The sequence below is a fragment of the Tiliqua scincoides genome, chromosome 1 (assembly GCF_035046505.1).
Source record: "Tiliqua scincoides isolate rTilSci1 chromosome 1, rTilSci1.hap2, whole genome shotgun sequence".
Taxonomy (NCBI): domain Eukaryota; kingdom Metazoa; phylum Chordata; class Lepidosauria; order Squamata; family Scincidae; genus Tiliqua; species Tiliqua scincoides.
In genome coordinates, this window is record NC_089821.1 from 271,977,265 (window position 1) to 271,999,737 (window position 22,473).

The 22,473-nt window shown below is 41.9% G+C and overlaps 1 protein-coding gene across 2 annotated transcripts in view; it reads left to right on the forward strand.

Annotated features, from left to right (window-relative positions):
• The window catches only part of EML6 (EMAP like 6), a 184,535-nt gene that overhangs the window by 122,185 nt on the left and 39,877 nt on the right, over positions 1 to 22,473 (forward strand). For both annotated transcript variants that reach the window (XM_066611920.1, XM_066611921.1), the window contains exons 18-27: positions 651 to 853; positions 4,061 to 4,172; positions 6,465 to 6,592; positions 7,178 to 7,319; positions 7,855 to 8,007; positions 10,026 to 10,157; positions 13,319 to 13,407; positions 16,887 to 17,063; positions 17,532 to 17,733; positions 18,839 to 18,965. In XM_066611920.1, the coding sequence (XP_066468017.1) occupies positions 651 to 853; positions 4,061 to 4,172; positions 6,465 to 6,592; positions 7,178 to 7,319; positions 7,855 to 8,007; positions 10,026 to 10,157; positions 13,319 to 13,407; positions 16,887 to 17,063; positions 17,532 to 17,733; positions 18,839 to 18,965 (1,465 nt within the window). The remainder of the gene's footprint in view (positions 1 to 650; positions 854 to 4,060; positions 4,173 to 6,464; positions 6,593 to 7,177; positions 7,320 to 7,854; positions 8,008 to 10,025; positions 10,158 to 13,318; positions 13,408 to 16,886; positions 17,064 to 17,531; positions 17,734 to 18,838; positions 18,966 to 22,473) is intronic.

Below are 22,473 nucleotides of genomic sequence, written 5' to 3' on the forward strand. Positions count from 1 at the left end.
CATTTCTAATTACTGACTGCCTCTCTACAACAGTAAGAAAAGCTGTTTTTAAACCACAATTGTAAAGGGATGCATTTCTTAATTTTTTTAAACTGCTGTTATTTAACACATTTTATGATATCAGCAGGGAGTCCCAGAATCAAACCCCTGAGGATGCCAAGGCATGACCTTATTCCATTAGGAGCAATGGAGAGGCAAGAAACTTGGAAGTGGGTCTTTAAAACTATTTTTCCACTTTTTATCCACAGATTTTTTTTTTAATCCACTAGGGTTTCTGGAATGGAACCCTAGCGGATAACCAGGGATGACCTGTAGATAGTTTTAAACATTATTGTTGGTTAAACATCATACCCCTGGGTTTTGAAATTTCTTCCTCCATAAAACATGCTTCCTTGAAAGTAACATCTTAATACAGTCAGTACTGCATAGTGGTTAAAGTGCGTGATTTAGATATGGGAGTCCCCAGGTCCCCTCTCCAGGTCACTGGGTAGCCTTGGAGTAGTCCGTATCTCTCAGCCTAACCTATGTTACTGGGCTATTATAAGGATACAAGGAGAGGAAGGAGCCATATGCACTGTCCTGAGCTTCTTGGAGAAAGGGCAGTATATAAATGCAGTGCAATAAATAATGTCTCTGTCTTCACATTTCAGGTGGTGGCTTTACTGCCAAACGTGGAATCTTTGGAAATATTGGGAAGCAAGAAACCATGATGAGTGTTTCCTATGGGCGAATAGAAGACCTGGTTTTTTCTGGATCTGCAACAGGAGATATTTACATCTGGAAAGATATTTTGTTACTGAAGACAGTGAAAGCTCATGATGGGCCCGTATTTGCCATGCATGCCTTAGACAAGGTACATCTAATGCTGTCACTTACTACTTCTTTGGCTTGGGGATTCCATTGCCGTATCTCTTTTCACAGCCCACCCCATCTACACCTATTGCTTCAAGCTTTGCATCTTTGAGATTGGAAATTATTAGAAATTATTCTAATAATTATTAGCTAAACTACATAATTCTACATAAGCTACATATTCTAATAACGATTAACTAAGCAGAAATTATTAGCTAAGCTACGTCTGAGGCAGATGAGTAAGGAATGTGTGATGGCACTAGGGCTACTCTTCATAAAAATGTGGGAATTACCATGCTGAATCATAGCAGAGGTCCAAGAAGCCTGATTTTAATAGGTGCCAGCTGGACAGACTGAGGATAGACAGACTGTCACCAGCATTTCAAACTCAAATTTGCGGCACATCTAAATGCTGAGATTGCATTCTTAGCTAATGTTGGCTAACAGTCTCCATGAATTTGTCTAATCCTTAAAACAAAACAAAAAAAAACATCCAAGTTGATGGCCATTGCAAGTTCCTTTGTCGATAAGGACAAAACTACATTAAAACAATTGTGTAGTTGCATAATCGTGTAGTTACAGGCTAAGTTTTACTCGTGAATAGGAACTGTGTGGGGTTGCAGTTCTTCCAATGATTTTTCTTCATGGGGAGAACACTGTATGCTATAGATTCTCTTCCTGCATAGGATAGATTTTCTACCCATCTAATATCTAACCCACCACTTTTTCTTTGTGCATTTCTGTACGTTCATCAGTTCCCAATAATTTTTAAGATATGGTGCAATCATTTGTTGAACCTTTTCTCTTTGTCACTTCCTGAATTTCTATTTACTGAGTCAAAATTTGAGAATTGATTATTTTAGTCACCTATTATTTTCATTCTGTGTTCGTTCTCTTCCTGATTTCTTTTTCTGTCTCCAGATCTCTGCCAGATTTTTGATGAGCGGGACAATAGTATTTTCTCATGGTTTGAATTGGTTTTGCAGAGAGGGCTATAATTCTACTTATAGATAAAACTTTACCCAATGGATTGTAACTGGTCCACTGTGTGGTTGTTGCCAACTGGTCCACTGTGTGGTTGTTGCTTAAAGGCTTTGGATTCCTGTCTCCTAACAATATAAATGTGGCTCCCACCACTCACTTCCTCTCCCCAGTGCCATTGGAACTCACACGTACCAGTCTTTCTCCAAGACATTCTTTGACTACTTAAATGATTTGTGAGGTTTATGTCCTTAGCGCTGGCGAACATATGACCATTCTTCAGCATTATCAGGCCTGCAGTATACTGTACTGTGGAAATTTATCCCTTTGTGACCTGAAAATGGGAATATAGAGTATGTGCATTGTAGCATCTCTGCTTTTCAAGGCCTGACAATTTAAAAGGGGGTGTGACAGAAAAGCATGTTTGAAAATTGCACGGGCTTATTGGACAGAACTCTTGGGTTTTAATTACAGCTGGAAGAGGTGTTGTCATGGATAGATGTTAGTCAGTTAAAGAAAGCTGGGGTGATCCCTCCTTAATACCCTCCAGTTTTGACCTTACATAGTCCCTGCTATTCTCTTTGGCCCAAGCTGCTTTGCTCCAGTGAACATCTTTCTGTCTGATGGTAGTGTTTTACACAGATGTTCATAAATATGCCTCAACCACAGCACAGACGAGGATTTTACCAGTAAATCTTAGAGTTCTGATGGAACATAGGAAAGAAGGTGAGTAGACAGTTGCACAAGATAGAAAGTTCCAGCAGATGCAGCTTTTCTCATTACTACAACGATGACAGGAGAAGCTGCACCTGGTCAAATTCTCCTTTCTAGGCAGTTATTAAAGTCATGGAAGCCCTTTACCAAATGAATCTGGGATATGAATTAGAACATGTCTGGCCAGGTTGTTTTATCACTCCTCCTTACTTATTGTTTTGTTAGCCAAGGTCATGACATGTTGTTACCTGTTCAGTTCAGTTTTATTACGGTCACCGACCAGCATAAAAATGTCAATACGTTCATAATATACAACTGAGCATACATACAACCCATCACAGCATCCTAACATAGGCCCTTGTCAACATAATGTACTAAAAATAAATAAGACTAAGAGCCCAATCCTGAGCTTGGCGCTCTGGCTTTCCACTGGAGTGCACTGTCACAAACGTGCCGTAAGGCACATCTGTGAGGTTTACCACTGGGCCAGTGCTTGTGCTAGCCCGGCGCTGGGCAGGTGCCAGTCCTCCGCTGCTTGGCAGTCTCATGGACCTCCGAGCTGTGGCATGGTAAGCAGGGATGGGGAGGGGGCAGGGGGGAGGCGTTCCGGGGAGGGGGGATGTGTGGGGAGGGCGGAAAGAGGGTGGGCAGGATTCGTGCCGGGAGAGGGAGCGGGGAGGCAGGAGGTGGATGTGGTGGAGCTCAGCTCCACCAGATCCTGATCATTCATGTCGGGCTCGGCGCCCTACACGAATGCCTTTACTTTACCGCTGACCTTTTGGTTGGCGTTAAAGTGAGTAGCCCCATTGCGGGGCTGCTTCCATTACCCAGGGGAAGGGGACAAAAGTCCCCTTCTCCCGGCGCCACCCATTGCAGGCTGAGGTGCGCAGGATGCGGTGGCAGCCGTTCTTGACGCCACTTCAGCCGCGTGCCCTGTGCAGCTCAGGACTGGGCTGTCAGTCTAATCTAATTGCCATGGATTAATCCAAGTACAGTAACTACTGATAAAAAGGTACTTCTGAGAGCCTTCTAATCCATATTGAGATAAAAACGTGTCCAAAATATGAATGTTCCTCTATGAACAGCCTAGCAGATCACAATCCACTCTCTTCCTCCTGATGTTAACTGTAGTGGCTAAAAATTTAGCTACCCTCCGTGTCACTTCTGGATTTGCATCTGATAGAAGAGAATGTCTATAATCTTGACCCAGGCATTTGGTGAACCCTTCTAACAGTGAATTGTTACTCATTTACAGCCACTCTACTGCACACGATTGGCTTAGCATTTATTATTGTGAATCTGCTAGTATATCAAAGGTATTCACAGTCATCAGGATTTATAAGTTGAATCAAATAATAGTGGGAACACATGTGTGTAAGATAGTACAGCAATGTATGTAGTGGATGAACAAAATGTACTCTGTAATTCTGTTACATATGGTCGACCCTTTCTTTATCAACTAGCTCTTTAATGCTAGTGTGTTAAGAAGCTTTTTAAATTTGTTTTTCTGCAGGGCTTTGTGACAGGTGGGAAGGACGGTGTAGTGGCACTTTGGGATGATACATTTGAGAGGTGCTTGAAGACATATGCCATTAAAAGAGCAGTGCTATCACCTGGCTCTAAAGGTATTGTTTCTTTGTGAGCTAGAAGAGAGAGTGAGAAAGGATGCTTCCAGTATTGCAAACACCTAGTAAAATACCAGAATCCTAGGAAATCAGCTTTAGTTAGTTCCTCACATTCCTCCGGCTCTTTGTTATGCTGAAAGTAGTAGTAGCAGTAGTATTCTGGATTTATATCAACCAAAGCAGGTAATAAAATAAAAAATAATACAAAATTAAAAACAATTACATCTCTAAAAATAACTTTAAAGCACAGCATACTGGGTACCTTTCTAAAACCAAGCCAGGACTGAATTAAGGGTTTTTTGTAACAGGAATGTTTTCAATTGTCAGCAAGGAAAGCCAGCAAGGAAAAAGCCTATCTGGTTTCTCTTGTGAGGGCATTTCATAGATGACATGTCACTTCCAAGAAGGTCTTGCAACCTCACTCATCTCTTCCAATTGTGGTCCAGAAAAATGGGCTCACTCTGAAGCAATGGGGGTGGAGACTGGGAAAGAACTCAGTTGTTGCTGAGATTCTTTCAGATCAAATAGTTCCCTTGGAGTTCTCTGGCCCTGCTGTACCTCCAACTGCCTCACCTTATAGGTCCTTGCATGTGTCCAAGACACTCGAAGTGTCCCCTGTCCCTCGTCTCTTATACCTCTGTGTTCTTTAAATTAGACCAAACACCCATTTCTGTGTGATCAGAGCAGTTCTTGTTTGACCACACACATTTGATGGAAGCAATGCTGGAAAAGAATTGTGTCTTTCTTTCTTGCTTGTGGTTTCCCCAGAGGCTGCTTATGGCCCACTGTGGACAACAGGGTGCTGGACTAAATGAGACCTTGGCCTGATCCGCAAGACTTTTCTTATTTTCATCACATCTTTTGAGATAATGGGTACACTCAGTAGCAAGCTTGTAATATATACGACATATATTTCCATGTAATATATGAAACAGTCCTCTGTCTCCACTGATAATTTGTAGTCCAGTTTCACCTCAAGGTCCATGTACATGACAAAAGAGCCACATTGCAGTTCATGTGAACGTGAACAATTCTGCAAGGCATTTACAACCCTGTGAATCCTTGTACATTTGTTTGTCCAGTCGTTGTAACACTGATTATATACCAACAACCTTTTAAACACATTTCAGGAGTATGCGTACATGACTAAGCAGCTCAGTCTTTTATATTGTGTGAGAGATTATTTCCCTGAGACACATTGAAACTAGAGATGCTGTCAAAATCAGCTGGTCCACATTTCCTCCTCTCTCCTTCAACAATGTCTAGTCATACAAAAAACCTGAGGTGATGTCATCAAACTCCTAGGATCCCTGGTCTCCCTCTACTTTGCAGGCTGCCACTTTTGGGGATGGGGCAATTTGAAGCACAATGGTATCCCATTGTATCTTTTATACTACTAGACTTTAGGGGAGAGGGAAAGAAGAGACATGGGATTGCTGTTTCTGGCAGCTGCCATTTTATTTTGTTCCAACCTCAGAGATTAAGTCATGTATAAGAATGAATGTTCATTCATTAATACTGATTGCAGTTTATTGTGTTATGTTTCACACCTTAACGACAACATCTTTTCAGATAACATTTGGATCTATTTCTTGAAAGTAGAAGTTTTCATTTGTCAAGATGGCTTTGCATGTATGTTTAGCCCCATTCTACTTTCCTTTCTGCATGTTACTCTCCGAGACATATGTGTGAAGTGCATTACTACCACAATAAGATACTTCAACATGCTGCAGCCTTCTTTCATTTTTGCCTCTCAGTGATGGAGGGCACCATGCATAGAGGAAAACTCATGGTTGTGGGATGTTAGCCATGTGTACAAAACTGTCCTCTTTCTCATTTATCAGTTACAGAAGAGTAATACTCTCTTTCCTAGAATTTACATTAATTCATGGTTCATTTTAAAAAGCTTTGCACAATAAGACTCAATTTACTTCAAATGCATTTGTTGGCTCTGCAGTTTTGCTTTCTTATTTTTTTCTGTTTTTAAATAGCCCTCTCAGGGGTTCATAAATTGCATTGTAAAAGTGTGGCAGGGTTGTAGGGAGGCCATAACACTTTGCCCCATCCGCAGTTCTGATCCACTTTGTGCTTGCCTGCATAATTTATTCTTCCCCCCCCCCCCAAAAAAAAAGACCTCCCAAACTGCAAGGTTCACACATGCATCTAAAGCGTGTTTTGACATGAAGTGATCTATGAATCATTGTAAATTGTAGTGTGTGAGGAGGCTTTTCTTTGGTTTAAAGTCAAGAAATTCAAATGAAGATGTGTGGGTTTTCCCCCCTAATCTTCCAGGGTTGCTGTTGGAAGATAACCCCTCCATCCGTGCCATCACATTAGGACATGGACATATACTAGTGGGAACAAAAAATGGAGAGATTCTTGAAATTGATAAAAGTGGCCCCATGACTCTGCTTGTGCAGGTACTATGACTTGTCTTAGCCCACCAAAATATGCATGAAATAGGTGCAGAATACCAAATATTTCTACTTTTGCTTGCTTTTATGTCATCTTGATTTGATTTGCTAATTAATTTCCATTTGTCCATCCCTCTCTGCTTCTTTACAGTGAGATTCCTTCAGCAGAGAGTTTATTTAAAGAATTGAATAATGCTTATAACTCTTTTTGTTTACAAAACCTACAAATCAAAGAGGATGAAATCCCAACAGCAAAGGTGGTTCTGTTCATGCCCATCAAATACAGGGAACGCTTTAGGATACAAGTCGGGGGGAGAAGCTCCTCCACACCAAATGCTTTGTCCCCTCTGTTTTCCTTTGCATAGACGGGGACCATGTCTGAACACAATACCAATTACTCTGTGCAATTATGACACTTAAAAAGAGATTTGAAAGTGCTCATGTGGGAAAAGTGGAGAATAGGAGTAATGGAGGCCCTATTGCGGAATATTTAGTTAAATAGAAAAGAAAGAGTAAAGAATCCTGTAGAAAGAGCTTTTGGTACTGGAACACACTTTTTTGCTCTTAACCCTCTCTTTTCCACATGAACAGGGACATATGGAAGGGGAGGTCTGGGGTTTGTCCGCTCATCCTCTCTTGCCTATCTGTGCAACAGTGAGTGACGATAAAACGCTAAGGATCTGGGAACTTTCCTCTCAACACCGTATGCTGGCTGTGAGAAAGCTCAAGAAAGGTGACTCTCATCTGTATGTGCTGTTAACGTAATGCCTTTTAACTATACTTTCTGTATTTCATGTTGATAGCAGGCCAGCACAGTGTGTGACCTAGCAAATCAAGTGCACCTCACCAGTCATATATGACCACATGGGATTCATATGAATCAGACTGCTTATTTAAAACCAATGATTTGTTCATGGACATTAAAAGCATTTTTTACAAAAGTGAGAATGGAGCTATTTTCCCCATAATTCCTATGGACTACTAACCAGTGACTCATCACCCTCCTAATTGCCTTTGCTCAGAACCAACAATTTCTTCCCTCATTTTTTTTTTCTTGACCATCCAGCTGTAGAGAGATTTCTATGTAACTTGAACACTTGCCTACTTGCGTTATGGCATTGGTTGTAAAGAAAAGGGTTTTCAGCCTTTTGGACAAAGGAATAATTAATTGTGAGGCTTTTATTTGAAAGGAACGCTTCATCTGCTTTGATAGTTGCCTTCCCTGGCATCTAGGTTCTAAACAGAAACTTTCTGAATATGTTTTCTAGGTGGACGATGCTGTGCCTTCTCCCCTGATGGGAAAGCCTTGGCTGTAGGGCTGAATGATGGGAGTTTTCTAGTAGTGAATGCAGATACTGTTGAAGATATGCTATCTTTCCATCACAGAAAGGAAATGATCTCTGATATCAAATTTTCTCGAGGTACAGAAGAAATAAAAATATTTAATGAAAGACTTAAAAATGAATGCCAAGGAATGAACTACTCTTGGGCAATTATTCTCCAGGATGGTTGAATATTTGGAAATGGTTTTACATAAGGGATTCATTTTTGTTTAATTCTGATGTGTTTGTAAAGTTCCCATTGCAAAGATTTTGGAATCCGTCACATGGCATGTTTTTATGACATGTAAAATCAGAACAAGAAGTTTAAACATCCCCCAATAGTGTTGCAGTTAGGATAACCGTAAGTCACATCCCATTCCTCTGATCTTCACATCTACCCCTCCAATCATCATTCTCCCTTCCTATATCTCTGGTGTTGGTAATGGCTCATATTATTCCAGGCATTGCCAGCAGCAGCTCAGTTTGATAGGTGCTAGACTGAGGGCAGAGAGTGAAAGTATGTGGGTTGGTCCCACTTCATGGTTGGAAGGGTGCTGTGCTATCATGAGATGTTCTTTGTTTTACATGTTTTACTGTGAAATGCAGTGATGGCTGTTAGCTTAAGGGCAGACCACATGTTACAGGGAATTTATAAATTGACTTTTTCCCCGTTTTCTATTTTCAGTAGCATGTGGGGGGGTGCAAAGCAGGAAGAAACTGCAGTGTAGGGACTTTATAACATTGACCCCTGTCAGTGCATGTGCACACCCTGCATGCTATTTATAGGAGAAAAGAATTTCTATTGTCAGCCAATGAAAGCTTCTTCTACACTATATATAGTGCACGATTGGGGACTGGGACCAGATTGAGCTAGTGCTGGGCCTATAGCACAGTGTTTCTCAAACTGTGGGTTGGGACACACTAGGTGGGTCGCAAGCCAATTCCAGATGGGTCCCTATTCATTTCAATATTTTATTTTTAATATATCAGACTTGATGCTACCATTGTATGTGACTGCATTTGGGGAAATGTTACAGCTCTGTACTTTTAACAATGATAGTGAATGGGACTTACTCCTGGGTAAGTGTGGGTAGGATTGCAACCTAGGATTGTTAAAAATTTCCCTGTCTATGTCACTTCCGACCATGACATCATTTCTGGTGGGTCCCAACAGATTTTCATTCTAAAAAGTGGGTCCTGGTGCTAAAAATTTGAGAACCACTGCATAACATATGTTATAAAGGGGTTCTTGAACTCTTCTGCTATCGCAGTGTGCTTTCTGACACATTTTACGACAGCCAGCACCAGTGAATCATGCATTTCGCTGGCATTGAAGCATGATAGGATTGTGCCTGCAGTAAAGTTAAATTTGAACAAAATTATTTATTCATATCTTGTTATTAATGATGTCCATAATTACATACATGCAGCATGCAGCTCCTCCAACATTTAAACAACAGGATTGCCAAATTCTGCCCATGTGACCAGTTTGCAATCATTACTGCAAGGTACTAGAAAATGCAGGGCCCATAGCATGTGCTACTTTAGCTACTAGGTTAATCCAGCACTGTCTGGGCAGAACTACGGTAGGAGTGAACTCATTGCACGTACCCCCCCCCCCCATTTTGTACATCCCCAGCATGCTATTTTAAAAATAAAAGGAAATAACAGCAGCGCAAATTACATACAGTTGGACCCTTAGATACCTTTAACAGGCCATTAAAAAAATTCCTAAGGAAGGAAGGAATTCCTAAGGACAGTAGCCATAACGGCTATGCGAAGCCTCCAAATTCAGAGAAAGTATGCCACTACCAGTTATTGAGGAGCAACAGAAAGAGAGAGCTGTTATTTTCTTATCCTGCTTCCCAGAGGTATCTGAATTGCCACAATGGCAAGCTAGATGCCAAAGTAAAAGATATACCTTTGGTTTGATCTAGTCGAGTTCTTCTTAACTTCATTCCTTTTGCTTTCTTTTTCATGTTGCAAACTTTGACTAATTCAGGTTTGATTTCATAACTGAGTACTAGCTCTCCCCATGCATCTACAACACATGCAAAAAGAAAAACATGGCAAATGTCATGTCAAACATTGTTTACTTGAGTATCTTTCTTTTATAGATTCAGGAAAATACTTGGCCGTGGCTTCCCATGACAATTTCGTAGATATTTATAATGTTCTTACCAGCAAAAGAGTTGGCATTTGCAAAGGAGCATCCAGTTATATCACACACATTGATTGGGATTCAAGAGGTAAAAAACCCTGCATACCCATGATAGTGTGGTTGAGCCAAACAAGGTTTGCAAGTTTTTGAAGCACTTCAAAATATATGAACGCAGTTTTGATCAGTGAACATAACAAGACAGGAGAAAGGAGGGGGGAAAAGAGTCCAGGGCCCAATCCTATCCAATTTTCCAGTGCCATTACAGCCCCAAGGTAAGGGAACCAAAATTCCCTTACCTTGAGTAGGCCTCCGTGACTGCCCACCACCACCAGAGAACGAAGCACACACCTCACTGGCACAGCTACATTGGCACTGGAAAGTTAGTTAGGATTGGGCCCTCATTTATGCATGGACTACCATAGCTCTAGACTAGAATATCTCTGTCAAGGCAGTGAAAAGCTCTCATCTGCACATAACCTAAAAAATTAGGAGCACAGATCAAGTTATCTGAATACTCAAAATTAGCCTGGCTTTTTACCTTTAAGTTTTGGTTAAGGATTCATTTATCTCCTTCCCCTGACTCTTTAATTACAGAATTAATGAGTGACACGTATATCTTTATTTGGTTTAAAATAGTGGAAACTAAACTCCACTCCATTAACCTATCAGTAGAATTACTTGCTGATCTAAATTTATCTCAAGCTTATAAAATTATCAAAGACCACCTTTTCCTAGCTGAATTCAATACTTTAAAAAATTCTCTTAATTTGACCTGTTCCCCCCTTTCCCTAGGTCTTTTTCCTCAACTTGTTGTTGCCACTTCAAACTATTTTTTTCACCTCACTAATCCTAGACTGAAGAGAGCCTTCATGCTCGCTAGACTCAACATATTTCCCTCAGCTGTTCATTATGGTCGTTTCATGCGAGTTCCTCGCGAGAAACGATTATGTTTATTCTGTGGGGAGACCCCGGATACTCTTTTACATATTTTGCTTTTTTGTCCCTCTCATGACTCCCATCGTAGGATTTATTTAGAATCCTGGATTTCTAATTTCCCCCCTCAGGTATCACCCCTTCCCCAGTTGTTGGAAGACTCTATTGCTCCCTTGACGTATTCAGTGGCTAGTTTCCTGGCCTATATATTACAAAAAACGCCGGACTTTAGTTCTATAAAATCTTCTTTAAAATTTTTGTAGTCACCTTTCGCTATCTAATACCTGTTTTACTGAAAGGATAAGGTTGTCCCTTCTGGCTCCTTTTCTTTCTAGACCCTATTTCTTTTTTCTCTATTTAGTTTTCCTGAACTAGTCTAGTGGATAACGGTTGTATTGTTCCACTTTGTTGTCAGTTGTCTGCTGTAATATTTATAATGCCAATAAAGGTTAACTAACTAACTAAACTACTCAAAATTAGCTGTCAGATGACAAATAGCTCCTCTGCAGGCTAAGGAGTCCAGAGCCAAAATGTAAACAGATGTTTTCTGGCTCGAGCAATGCTTGTGTAAGCACATCTGTTGCATTTCAAAACAAAGAAGTAAAAGACTTGCCTAGATAAATGTCTGTTTTAAGGCTTGCACAAGTGGCTTCATCAGGATCCCTTGTGATATCACTCTTAGACAGCATGTGATACTTTTGCCCCAGTATATTATAATTATAGTAGTTGTTTTATAACATGAATAATAAGCATTTGTGTAGCCATTTTGAGTGGGCAGAGTGCTTCACATGTATCTTGTTCTATCCTATGAGATAAGTAAACGTTGATGTCCCCATATTGCAGACTCAACCGGGCGGGGAGGGGGTTGAGGATGAGTGGGAGTGACTTTTCTAAGACCACCTAGTAGGTTTGTGGCAGAGTTGAGATTCAGATATGGAACCTCCTGACTGTTTAATATTAATGGAAGAGCTAGGTTCATGCACAAATCTTTCTCACTGAAAAATGCAGCTTAGCTTTGTATACTTGAGCTCATTATATACTGAAGGCTGCAATGGGATAATCATGCAATGCTTAGCAACCAATAATCCTCAGTGCCCAGTTTTGGGTAGAAAGGTGGAATATAAATTGCATAAATAATGGGCAGCACAATTCTAACCTGCGCTGTATCCCACACAGCGTTAAAGGTGGATCCTGCGCAACTTGGAGTAAGGGGATTTACCTTTGTGGGGCTACTCAGCAAAATTGTTGGGGCAGATCCAAGCAGCCTGGTATAATGCTGGGCTTCTCAGGAGGGGGGGGGTTAGGATCCAGTCTAAGTGCCAGAGTCTGGCTCCACCCCCCTGGTCCCGGTCTACCCACTGGCCCACCCCCCTCCTAAAGCCCCACTGCCCCCATTCTGCCTGCCCTCCCCAACCCCCTACACCGACCTCCCCAGGCTGGCACAGATCCCTTCCAGATCCGGTGGGAGCAGGCCACCGTGCGTCCTTCTGCCAGTGCAGCCTGAGTCATTGCAGATGTACCTCATGGCATGTTTGCAACAGTCCCAAGCCGGCGCAAGTCCCAAAGAGCTCTCTGGATCGTGTTCTAATTCAATTATAAATCATGATTGGAGCTTTAGTCTTCCCTCAATAAGGATGAAGACACTTAATATTTTTTTAAAAAACCCTCTGTCCTTGGGCAAGATCAGCTTTGTGACTGAAACAGCAGATGTTCCTGTCAGGGAATCAAATTTTGGCTCAGTCATTAGCAAAATGTTTGCCCCCCCCTCCTTTTATGCTTAATGCTTGCACATTTGTAATTTAAGCATTTCATTATTTGAAGGCACTGCATTAGCACTCATGCCTTTGTCAATAATTTTTTCGATTATAAAAGTTCTCTAAATCTGCGGAGGAGGCTAGTTGGTGTCTTCTCAGGGAGCAGTCAACCAATACCATGTTCTTCTGCTGCAGAAGAATTTTCTTGCTCTTGCTGTAAAGATCTGCAAAGCCCTGAAGAGGAATTGGTGCCTTTGGACAATGTAGCAAAGGCACTTCTATAATGCCCCCCTGCTAAAGGAATGTTCCATCTGTCTTCATCCTCAATAGAATATATATTGTTCAGGGGAGGGAGGATAGTAAAGACTGTATTTCTCTTCCTAAGTGCTGCGTAGCTATACTTTCTATTTTTTTTCAAAAGGAAATCTTTGTCTTAACAGCTCTTTATTTAATAGTCTATTAAGTAGTAATATAGTATAGTATAGTACTACTTAATACTATTAAGAAAGAGAGAAAAAACAATTGAAGCACCTCCTAATTAAACTTTTTCTTTATGATCAAGGGAAGCTATTGCAGGTCAATTCTGGTGCCAAAGAGCAATTCTTTTTTGAAGCGCCAAGAGGAAAGAGGCATATAATAAGGTCTACTGAGGTAGGAAAGAAACTATCTGCTTCTTAAATGGTTAAATGTGTCACTAGCTGAACCTGTAACTTGTATATCATGTATTATTATTTCCTTACTCTCTGCTAGAAGAAGAGTTGTCTAATGTAGAGGATGCTATACCTAATTTCCTATCTCTCTTTTCCAGTACTTAGTGTCACCCTACATAAGAAACATAAGAACAGCCCCACTGGATCAGGCCATAGGCCCATCTAGTCCAGCTTCCTGTATCTCACAGCGGTCCACCAAATGCCCCAGGGAGCACACCAGATAACAAGAGACCTGCATTCTGGTGCCCTCCCTTGCATCTGGCATTCTGACATCGCCCATTTCTAAAATCAGGAGGTTGCGCATGCACATCATGGCATAATGGATTTTTCCTTCAGAAATTTTCCTTCAGAAATGGGTGGAAAAATCCACCCATAATGGATTTTTCCTTCAGAAATTTGTCCAATCCCCTTTTAAAGGCATCTAGGCCAGATGCCATCACAACATCCTGTGGCAAGGAGTTCCACAGACGGACTACACGCTGAGTAAAGAAATATTTTCTTTTTTCTGTCCTAACCCTCCCAACACTCAATTTTAGTGAATGTCCCCTGGTTCTGGTGTTATGTGAGAGTGTGAAGAGAATCTCTCTATCCACCTTATCCTTCCCATGCATAATTTTGCATGTCTCAATCATGTCCCCCCTCAGGCATCTCTCTTCTAGGCTGAAGAGGCCCAAACGCCATAACAGTTCCTCATAAGGAAAGTGCCCAAGCCCAGTAATCATCTTAGTCACTCTCTTTTGCACCTTTTCCATTTTGTCTTTTTTAAGATGTGGCAACCAGAACTTGACACAATACTCCAGGTGTGGCCTTACCATCGATTTGTACAACGGCATTATACAGTACAGTACAGTAGAACCTCTTTAAGTTGACAACCCAAGGGACTGGAGGGATTGGTCAACACAGGGAGGTGGTCAACATATGGGGGAAAAGGCTATAGAAAATTAGGTCTAAAAAAACCCAAGGCTCTATAAAATTAGATCAACTTAAGGAGGTGTTCATTATAGAGAGGTGGTCAACTTTGGAGATTCTACTGTATTAGCTGTTTTGTTCTCGATACCTTTTCTAATGATCCCAAGCATAGAATTGGCCTTCTTTACTGCCGCTGCACATTGGGTCGACACTTTCATCAACCTGTCCACCACCACCCCAAGATCTCTCTTCTGATCTGTCACAGACAGCTCAGAACCCATTAGCCTATATGTGAAGTTTTGATTTTTTGCCCCATTGTGCATGACTTTACACTTACTTACATTGAAACACATCTGCCATTTTGCTGAGAGATCCTTCTGGAGCTCCTCACAATCACTTCTGGTCTTCACCACTCAGAAAAGTTTGGTGTTGACTGCAAACTTAGCCACCTCACTGCTCACCCCTGTCTCCAGGTCATTTATGAAGAGGTTGAAAAGCACCAGTCCCAGGACAGATCCTTGGGGCACACCACTCTTCACCTCTCTCCATTGTGAAAATTGCCCATTGACACCCACTCTCTGTTTCCTGGTCTTTAACCAGGTCTCAATCCAGGAGAGGACCTGCCCTCTAATTCCCTGACTGTGAAGTTTTTTCAGTAGCCTTTGGTGAGGGACCATGTCGAACGCCTTCTGAAAGTTCAAATATATAATGTCTACGGGTTCTCCTGCATCCACATGCCTGTTGACCTTTTCAAAGAATTCTAAAAGGTTTGTGAGGCAAGACTTACCCTTAAAGAAGCCATGCTGATTCTCCCTCAGCATGGCCTGTGTTTTGAGTTTCTCTATGTGTTTTGAGATTCTATCTTTGATGAGGAATTCCAGCATCTTACCCAGTATAGATGTTAGGCTGACTGGCCTATAGTTTCCTGGGTCCCCCCTCTTTCCCTTTTTAAAAATCGGTGTGACATTTGCTATCCTCTAATCCTCTGGCACTGTGGCCGTTTTGAGGGACGTGTTGCATATTTTAGTCAAGAGATCAGCAACTTCAGTCTTTAATTCCTTAATAACTCTTGGGTGGATGCCATCAGGGCCCGGTGACTTATTGATCTTTAATTTATCAATGAGGTCTGAAACATCTTCTCTTTTAACCTCTATCTGACTTAATTCCTTGATCAGGAGGGGCCGTTCGGGCAGTAGTATTTGCCCGAGGTCTTCTGCTGTGAAGACAGATGCAAAGAACTCATTTAATTTCTCTGCCTTCTCTAAGTCTCCTTTTATCTCCCCTTTCCCTCCCTCACCATCCAGAGGGCCAACCGCTTCTGTGGCAGGTTTCCTGCTTCTAACATATTTGAAGAAGCTTTTATTATTCCCCTTAATGTTGCTGGCCATGCGTTCCTCATAGTCTTGCTTGGCCTCCCGTATCACCTTCTTGCATTTCTTTTGCCACAGTTTATGTTCCTTTTTATTCTCCTCATTAGGGCAAGACTTCCATTTACGGAAGGAAGCTTCCTTGCCCTTTACGGCCTCTCTAACTTGGCTGGTTAGCCATGCGGGCACCCTCCTGGACTTAGTCGAGCCCTTCTTCCTTTGCGGTATACACTTCCGTTGTGCCTTTGTTACTGTTGTTTTAAGCAACCTCCGTGCACTCTGGAGAGATTGAAGTCTTTTTACCCTCCCTTTCAACCTCCTTCTAACCAGCCTCCTCATTTGAGGGAAGTCCTCTTGTCGGAAGTCAAGGGTTTTTATGAGAGATTTGCCCGGTATTCTTCCCCCGACGTGCATGTCGAAACGGATTGCAGCATGATCACTGTTCCCCAATGGCTCAGTAACATTTACATCTCTAACCAAGTCCTGAGTACCACACAATATTAAATCCAGAGTCACCTGTTCTCTGGTGTGCTCCATGGCTAGCTGCTCTAAGGCACAGTCATTTAGCATGTCAGCACCCTGATAGCACCCTGATCTTCTGAATTGTCTTAGTTCCTAGAACCTCCCTGCCACTAGCATGTTATTTTTTATGGGAGTAGGGCAGTGCCTAAATAGGTCATGTATTCTGCCCCATGCACCACCAGAATATACTGCAGTTCATCCGTAGGCAGTTTGGAGAGGGCCCAGATATTTTTAAGGGGAAGAGAGGGGACATTATATTTGCTTTACATTAGCACTAGTGCTGCATGGTCAGCATGCCAAATTCTGAAAGTTTGTGGATAGTGGCATCTAAGTCACCAGTGTCAGTGTTGTTATAGAAGAATTCAGTGCAACTGAGAGAACCTTTGGATTTTACCCACCCCTTCAGCTTACTTCACCACATAAAAATGTTATTTTGTGAATGGAAAGGAATCCCTGTTGCAGCTCCACTCCATACCTAGCGATCCCAAGAGTCCAACTGGGCTGCTTTTCTTCAACTGAAGATGATTATGCTTTTGTATTTGACAGAATTGTAAGTGGAATTAATTTCCTAGAGAATGTGGTGTGCTCATAGATTTCAGATTTTGACTTTTTTTCTAACCAGATTGAGAAGATTGCATGGGATTCATGGACATGTGTCCTTGGTCCTACTTGTGAAGGAATTTGGCCAATGCACAGTGATGTAACTGTTATTAACGCAGCCTCTCTGACCAAAGATGGGACTCTTTTAGCAACTGGAGATGACTTTGGTTTTGTGAAGCTCTTCAAATATCCAATAAAGGTAATGTATGTAGCTCAAGGTCTAAAGCAGGGGTTGGCAACCTTTTTCTGAGGTCATCACATCACCATTGAACTTCTGGGTGGCTGACCACCTGGAAGCAGCCCATGCGGAGCTTGGCTTGGAAGGCGAAACCTCCCACCGAGTTTACCATGTGCCAAACGGAATGGTAGAGCCACTTGCCTGCACTTACACAGTAGCACAGGAACTCCACAAGCTGAGGTGGGCAGCTGTGCCATTCCTGCTTCAATGCGCAGCAACTTGGGCAGGAGGCTTCACCTCCCAAGCCAAGCTGCGAGCAGGCCAGACTTTGGTGGCAAACCAGATGTGTCCCACGGATCATAGGTTGCTGACCCCTGATCTAAAGAGTTTTAAAACTTATTTTTATTAATTATTGGTGGCAGATAAAGGAGTTGAGAAAACAGAAAAAAAGAGGTAACTGATGATGTGATTAAATTGCTTGTGCTGCAGGGTCAGCATGCGAAGTTCAAGAAGTATGTGGGTCACAGTGCCCATGTCACCAATGTCCGGTGGTTACATAATGATTCTGTGCTGCTGACGGTGGGTGGAGCTGACACTGCTCTGATGATCTGGACTCGAGAATTTGTGGGCACTCAAGAAAGCAAGCTAGTTGACAGTGAGGAATCAGATACAGATGCAGAAGAGGATGGCGGTAAAGAGTTATTGTGACTCATATTTTGTTCTTTGTACTTCCAAATTTCATTAAATCTGGCTACACATTAAATCTGGTGGATTTTGTGATGTGGATGCATGGTCTATTGATTCACTTTGACTACAATAGTCTTCTCATGTAATCTCCCTCAGCTTTATTGAATGCAGGAAGGGGAAATGGAACTGTGCCTTCCTGATGCCAACATCCCACTGGCCACACCACTATCAGTGGCCATGTATTCAGTTTTCATGAGAAAGAGGCCTACCAGCATACTCTACATCAGTGGGAAGCCAGTTTATGGCCCAATCTTGTCCATGAGGTATGCTGGTGGATCTCATGGTCTGCCAGTATCTTTATGGTCCGCTGTCATGGCAGCCTCTCTGTTTGCAGAGCACTTCCACTAGTGCAAAGGCTGAATGGACACGCAGATCGGCTATCAGTGTGGTGGGGGCTGATCTGAGAGGGGATTGGGCCAGGATGGGCTAGATAGAGGCAGCAGTGGACTCCAGTTCCTATACCCCCATCTTGGCTCTCACACACCTCCTTCAGACTAAATTTACGCTAGCAAAAACACTGGAGAAACCAAAGAATAAGTTAATTTTTTTTTTGTCTTACCTCTCCAAACTGGCCTGTTTGCCAGCCAGCCCACAGAATGCAGCAGCTACTGCATCAGCAGCTATGCACTATGCAGGCCTGCCCGGGATAGGATTGGACCATTAATAGCATCCATAGGGGGCCATCAATCTGGATCAGGACAACCATTTGGGGGGAAGGGTCTTTAAGTTTGTCTCCACCATGGTCTGTTTCTGAACTGACCTTAAAAGGAGAGCTCTCGTTGGCCGTAAAGAGAGCTTCCTTCCCAGGACAAATGGCAGTTGCACAGGAAGGGAAACTGGATCATGCAGGTGTGAGGATATCCCCTTCATGTTGTGATCCCAGCCAGGATTCCACACCTGCCCCTTCTAGGTGGTAATGAATAAAGAAAAAACTAAGCAAGTTAAGGCCAAGCACATTATTAATGTAACATGTTGTTTGGCACTCATTTCTGTGATGTATATTGTAACAATCAAAATCAGTATCACTTTTCATTTCACATTCCTATTAGGGTATGACAGTGATGTTGCAAGAGAAAAAGCTATTGACTACACCACAAAGATATATGCAGTGAGCATCCGTGAGATGGAGGGTACCAAGCCACATCAGCAGCTAAAAGAGATTTCCATGGAAGAAAGGTATGCCATAGGAGACCCTTGTTTACTTGCCATCTTGTTTGCAGTCCATAAAAACCAATTGCATGCAAAGAAACAAGTATGCATACATCAAAATTTGACAGTGTTGCGCACACATACATATGTACACACCCTCACTTGCAACACAAGACCTGTGTTGAGCAATTCGCATCACTCTGCAAGCTAGTTCATTTCCCCTTTACAATTAAGACATTTCAAGATACTACAGTATATGCAGAACGTTAATTGCATCAGTTGATTTTGAGACATTCCTTCACCTAGACTTTAAATATCTTTGTGGATGTTGACCTGGAACTATGTTGCTGATTTGTGTGTATATTTAATTCCATACCTGTCTGTTGTCTTTTGGATTGAATCTTAATTCTACCCTTTTTATGTATGGTCATGAAGTAATATATTCAGTAATATAATATATCCAGGTACCACCAAGCAGCAATATTAATATTTAGTTATAATAAAATTGTGTGTAGTGAGTGCCTTAGGAATATTTATATATATATATATATATATATATATATATATATATATATATATATATATATATATATATATATATATATATATATATATATTGCTTTTAAAATAAAATAATAATCTCTCTTATATTATGGTTGCATTTGTGATAGTTCATATTAGTAGATTATATTTCAGTTTTTCCCTTCGTATGGCTATCAGCAGTGCCTGACCTGGACATAGCGCCTATTGCTTTAATAGCTGTGGGACATCAAGAGGCATATGCTCCAGTAACCCATTCTCCTGCTCTCCTTTCTCTCCTTGCTGTGAAGCAGAACTAGGTTTCTATTTGCTGTAGCAGGCAAGGGTGGAAGTTAAAAGGACTGAGAGGGAGAATGGATCATAAAGAGGTGAAATGAGAAAATCATGTGACTGATGTTGGAATTTGCTGGAATTCTTAACATGATTTTCTTATTTATTTCATGCATTTATTAAGTTAGTAAAACAATTAGGAATATAGGTAGAGAGTGGTCACCAAAAGCTGCTCTGATAACAAAGGAATCCACTCCTAGTCATTTTTGTATTATTAAAGGATCAAGAACAAGTTGTAATGAATCAAATATTTTGTCTTCAAGACAATTTAGATGTGTTTCTAAATTTTGATCCACAAATTATTTAATGCAGAATCTTTGAAACAAAGACACAGAGCTCCTAAGTTTGCGTGTCATCTTTCCTCCATGTTTCCCTGATTTCTTCCAGACTGTTCACAAGCCATGTTGCTCCACAAAATGTGACTTTAAATCAGTTTAGAAGCAAATAATCTATTCACCTCTCCCCAGTTTGGTTTATTTACTTTATTTTTTAGAAATATTTCTGTGTTATTTTTCCATTTTCCATCAAGGCAGATGACAATTGAAAAGTTGGGGGTGGGGAACACCACCAAAATTAAATGTCAGTAGCAACATAATAACCAGCAGAAAATTATCTGCAGGGGTTCTGTTCTGGGACCACCACCCTACCGCAGTTACCTGAAACCAATGATGTGGGCGAACACCCATCCCCACAGTCCTGGGGGGGGCTGCCCCCCTCTGAAGGCAAGGGGTACTCCTCTTTCCTTGCCTCCAGAGGGGCCTATGAGCTCAGCAGAGCCTTCCCTGGGCCTCCCAATGCCTTACAAGGCATTAAAAAGTCACTTCTGGTTTGTTCATGAAACCGGAAGTTGAGTTTTTTTTACCTCCTGAGCTCAGTCTGAGCTCAGCAGAGGTCAGGGATGGATGTCCCTGGCCTCTGCTTAGCTCAGAGGCTTAGCTCAGAGGCTCTTCTAGAGGCAGCCCTCATCTCCAGAGGGGGTTCATGTGGGGGTAAGTGCAATGGGGGGCTGGACCCAATCCTTGGATAGGTGAATCCGCAGATACGGAATCTGCAGATATAGGACCCCCCCCCCATAAAGACATCAGATAAACTAAACATCAACCCAACTCAGAGCCCAATCCTATCCAGCTTTCTCTCACTCATGCAGCTGTGCCCGCAGCGTATGTGCTGCATTCTGCAGTGGAGGGGCAGTCACAGAGGCCTTCTTAAGGGAAGAAACATTCCCTTACATTGGAGCTGCACCGTGGCTGCATCAGTACAGGAAAGTGGGTTAGGACTGGACCCTTAACCAGCAGTATCTAATATTTAGCAGAAACAGGAGTGTAAACTGAATTACCTGCCAGACTAGACATGTGCCAGAATAGTAGCATCTTTATCTGGCATATAAGGGTGAGGAAAGAGGGGACAGACTGAACTTTCCAAGATGGGGAGTTGTACAGTTTGGGTGCCATATCAAGATGGCCCTGATATGTTCCTAATAACTGTATTTCTGTTGCTAGTGGGACACAGAGGAGGGCCTCTGTTGAAAACCTACAGAAAGCTGTCCTTCATCTATCCTGCTTTGTATGGTGGCAGTAGCAGACAAAAGGCCTTCCCATCTGCAACAGAGGGAGGAATATGCAGTCTCAGAAATACAGGCATAAAATTAGCCCAAATCCCACTGCAATCCATGAGAGTAGACCCTAAGCAAAAATCTGGGGACTCAAGTTTCTATACTGAAGTAGTTTGCAGATGACAGCAGTTGTCATATTGCTGCTTTTGATCTTCAGTTTCTCTGATTAAAAAAAAAAAACATTAGGGTGTCACCTGGTACAATCTACTGCTATTGAGGTATCCTCTTAATTTTTATTTAAATAATGAGAAATGCAAGAAGGAATGGATGAAAATGACAGCAGGGAATATGGTGAGCCACACCAGACCCAGAAAGCAGAGTACCAAAATATACAGAATTAGATTTACATTTTGGCTGCTATCGCTTGCTTTAGTGCCACTGAGCAAGACACCGTAAACCGTTTTGCATAATTAAGCTGGGCTTAGAGTTATTTTGTGTAGCTGAAACATTGCAAAGCAGCCAGAACATCACTCATGAATCTGACTTGCCCAATTTTTCAAGACTGCTCAGTGCATCAGTTACCCTTGCTCCATAGGATAGATGCAGTTTCTCAGTCCTGTCTTTTGGGTTCTTCCCTGTTTTCTGCTAACAAGAAAGTAGCATTAAAACTGCACTGGTTGCTCACCATTGAAGAGCTATCAGCTGGTTCAAATGGCCCTCTGGTGTACCAAGGCATTATGTTGGTGATAATATGCTTCTCAGTAAACATCATGGAAACTGGTCCCGTAGCTGTGAATTTCTTCCACACAAAACATACTATCACTTGGTGAAGTGATTCTTCTGGCTTTTATAGCCTGATCTGCAAGGCAGAATCATTTATATCTTGCAGTGTTCAGACAATGTTGCCCCTCCTCACATCCCTTTGCTGTCTTTCCATCCCCTTCCACTTTCAGCAGAAACCCCTCATACTTCTTACTAAGGATCTCCATGGGCTTTCTGCCTCCCTCTTTCAGAACATCACTGCCTGTGACCTTTGCTTCTTCGACTCTGCCACCCTCAATCACTCAAAAGTATCTTTCTTCCTCAAACAGTTCTTACCTTTCTCCCTTGCTT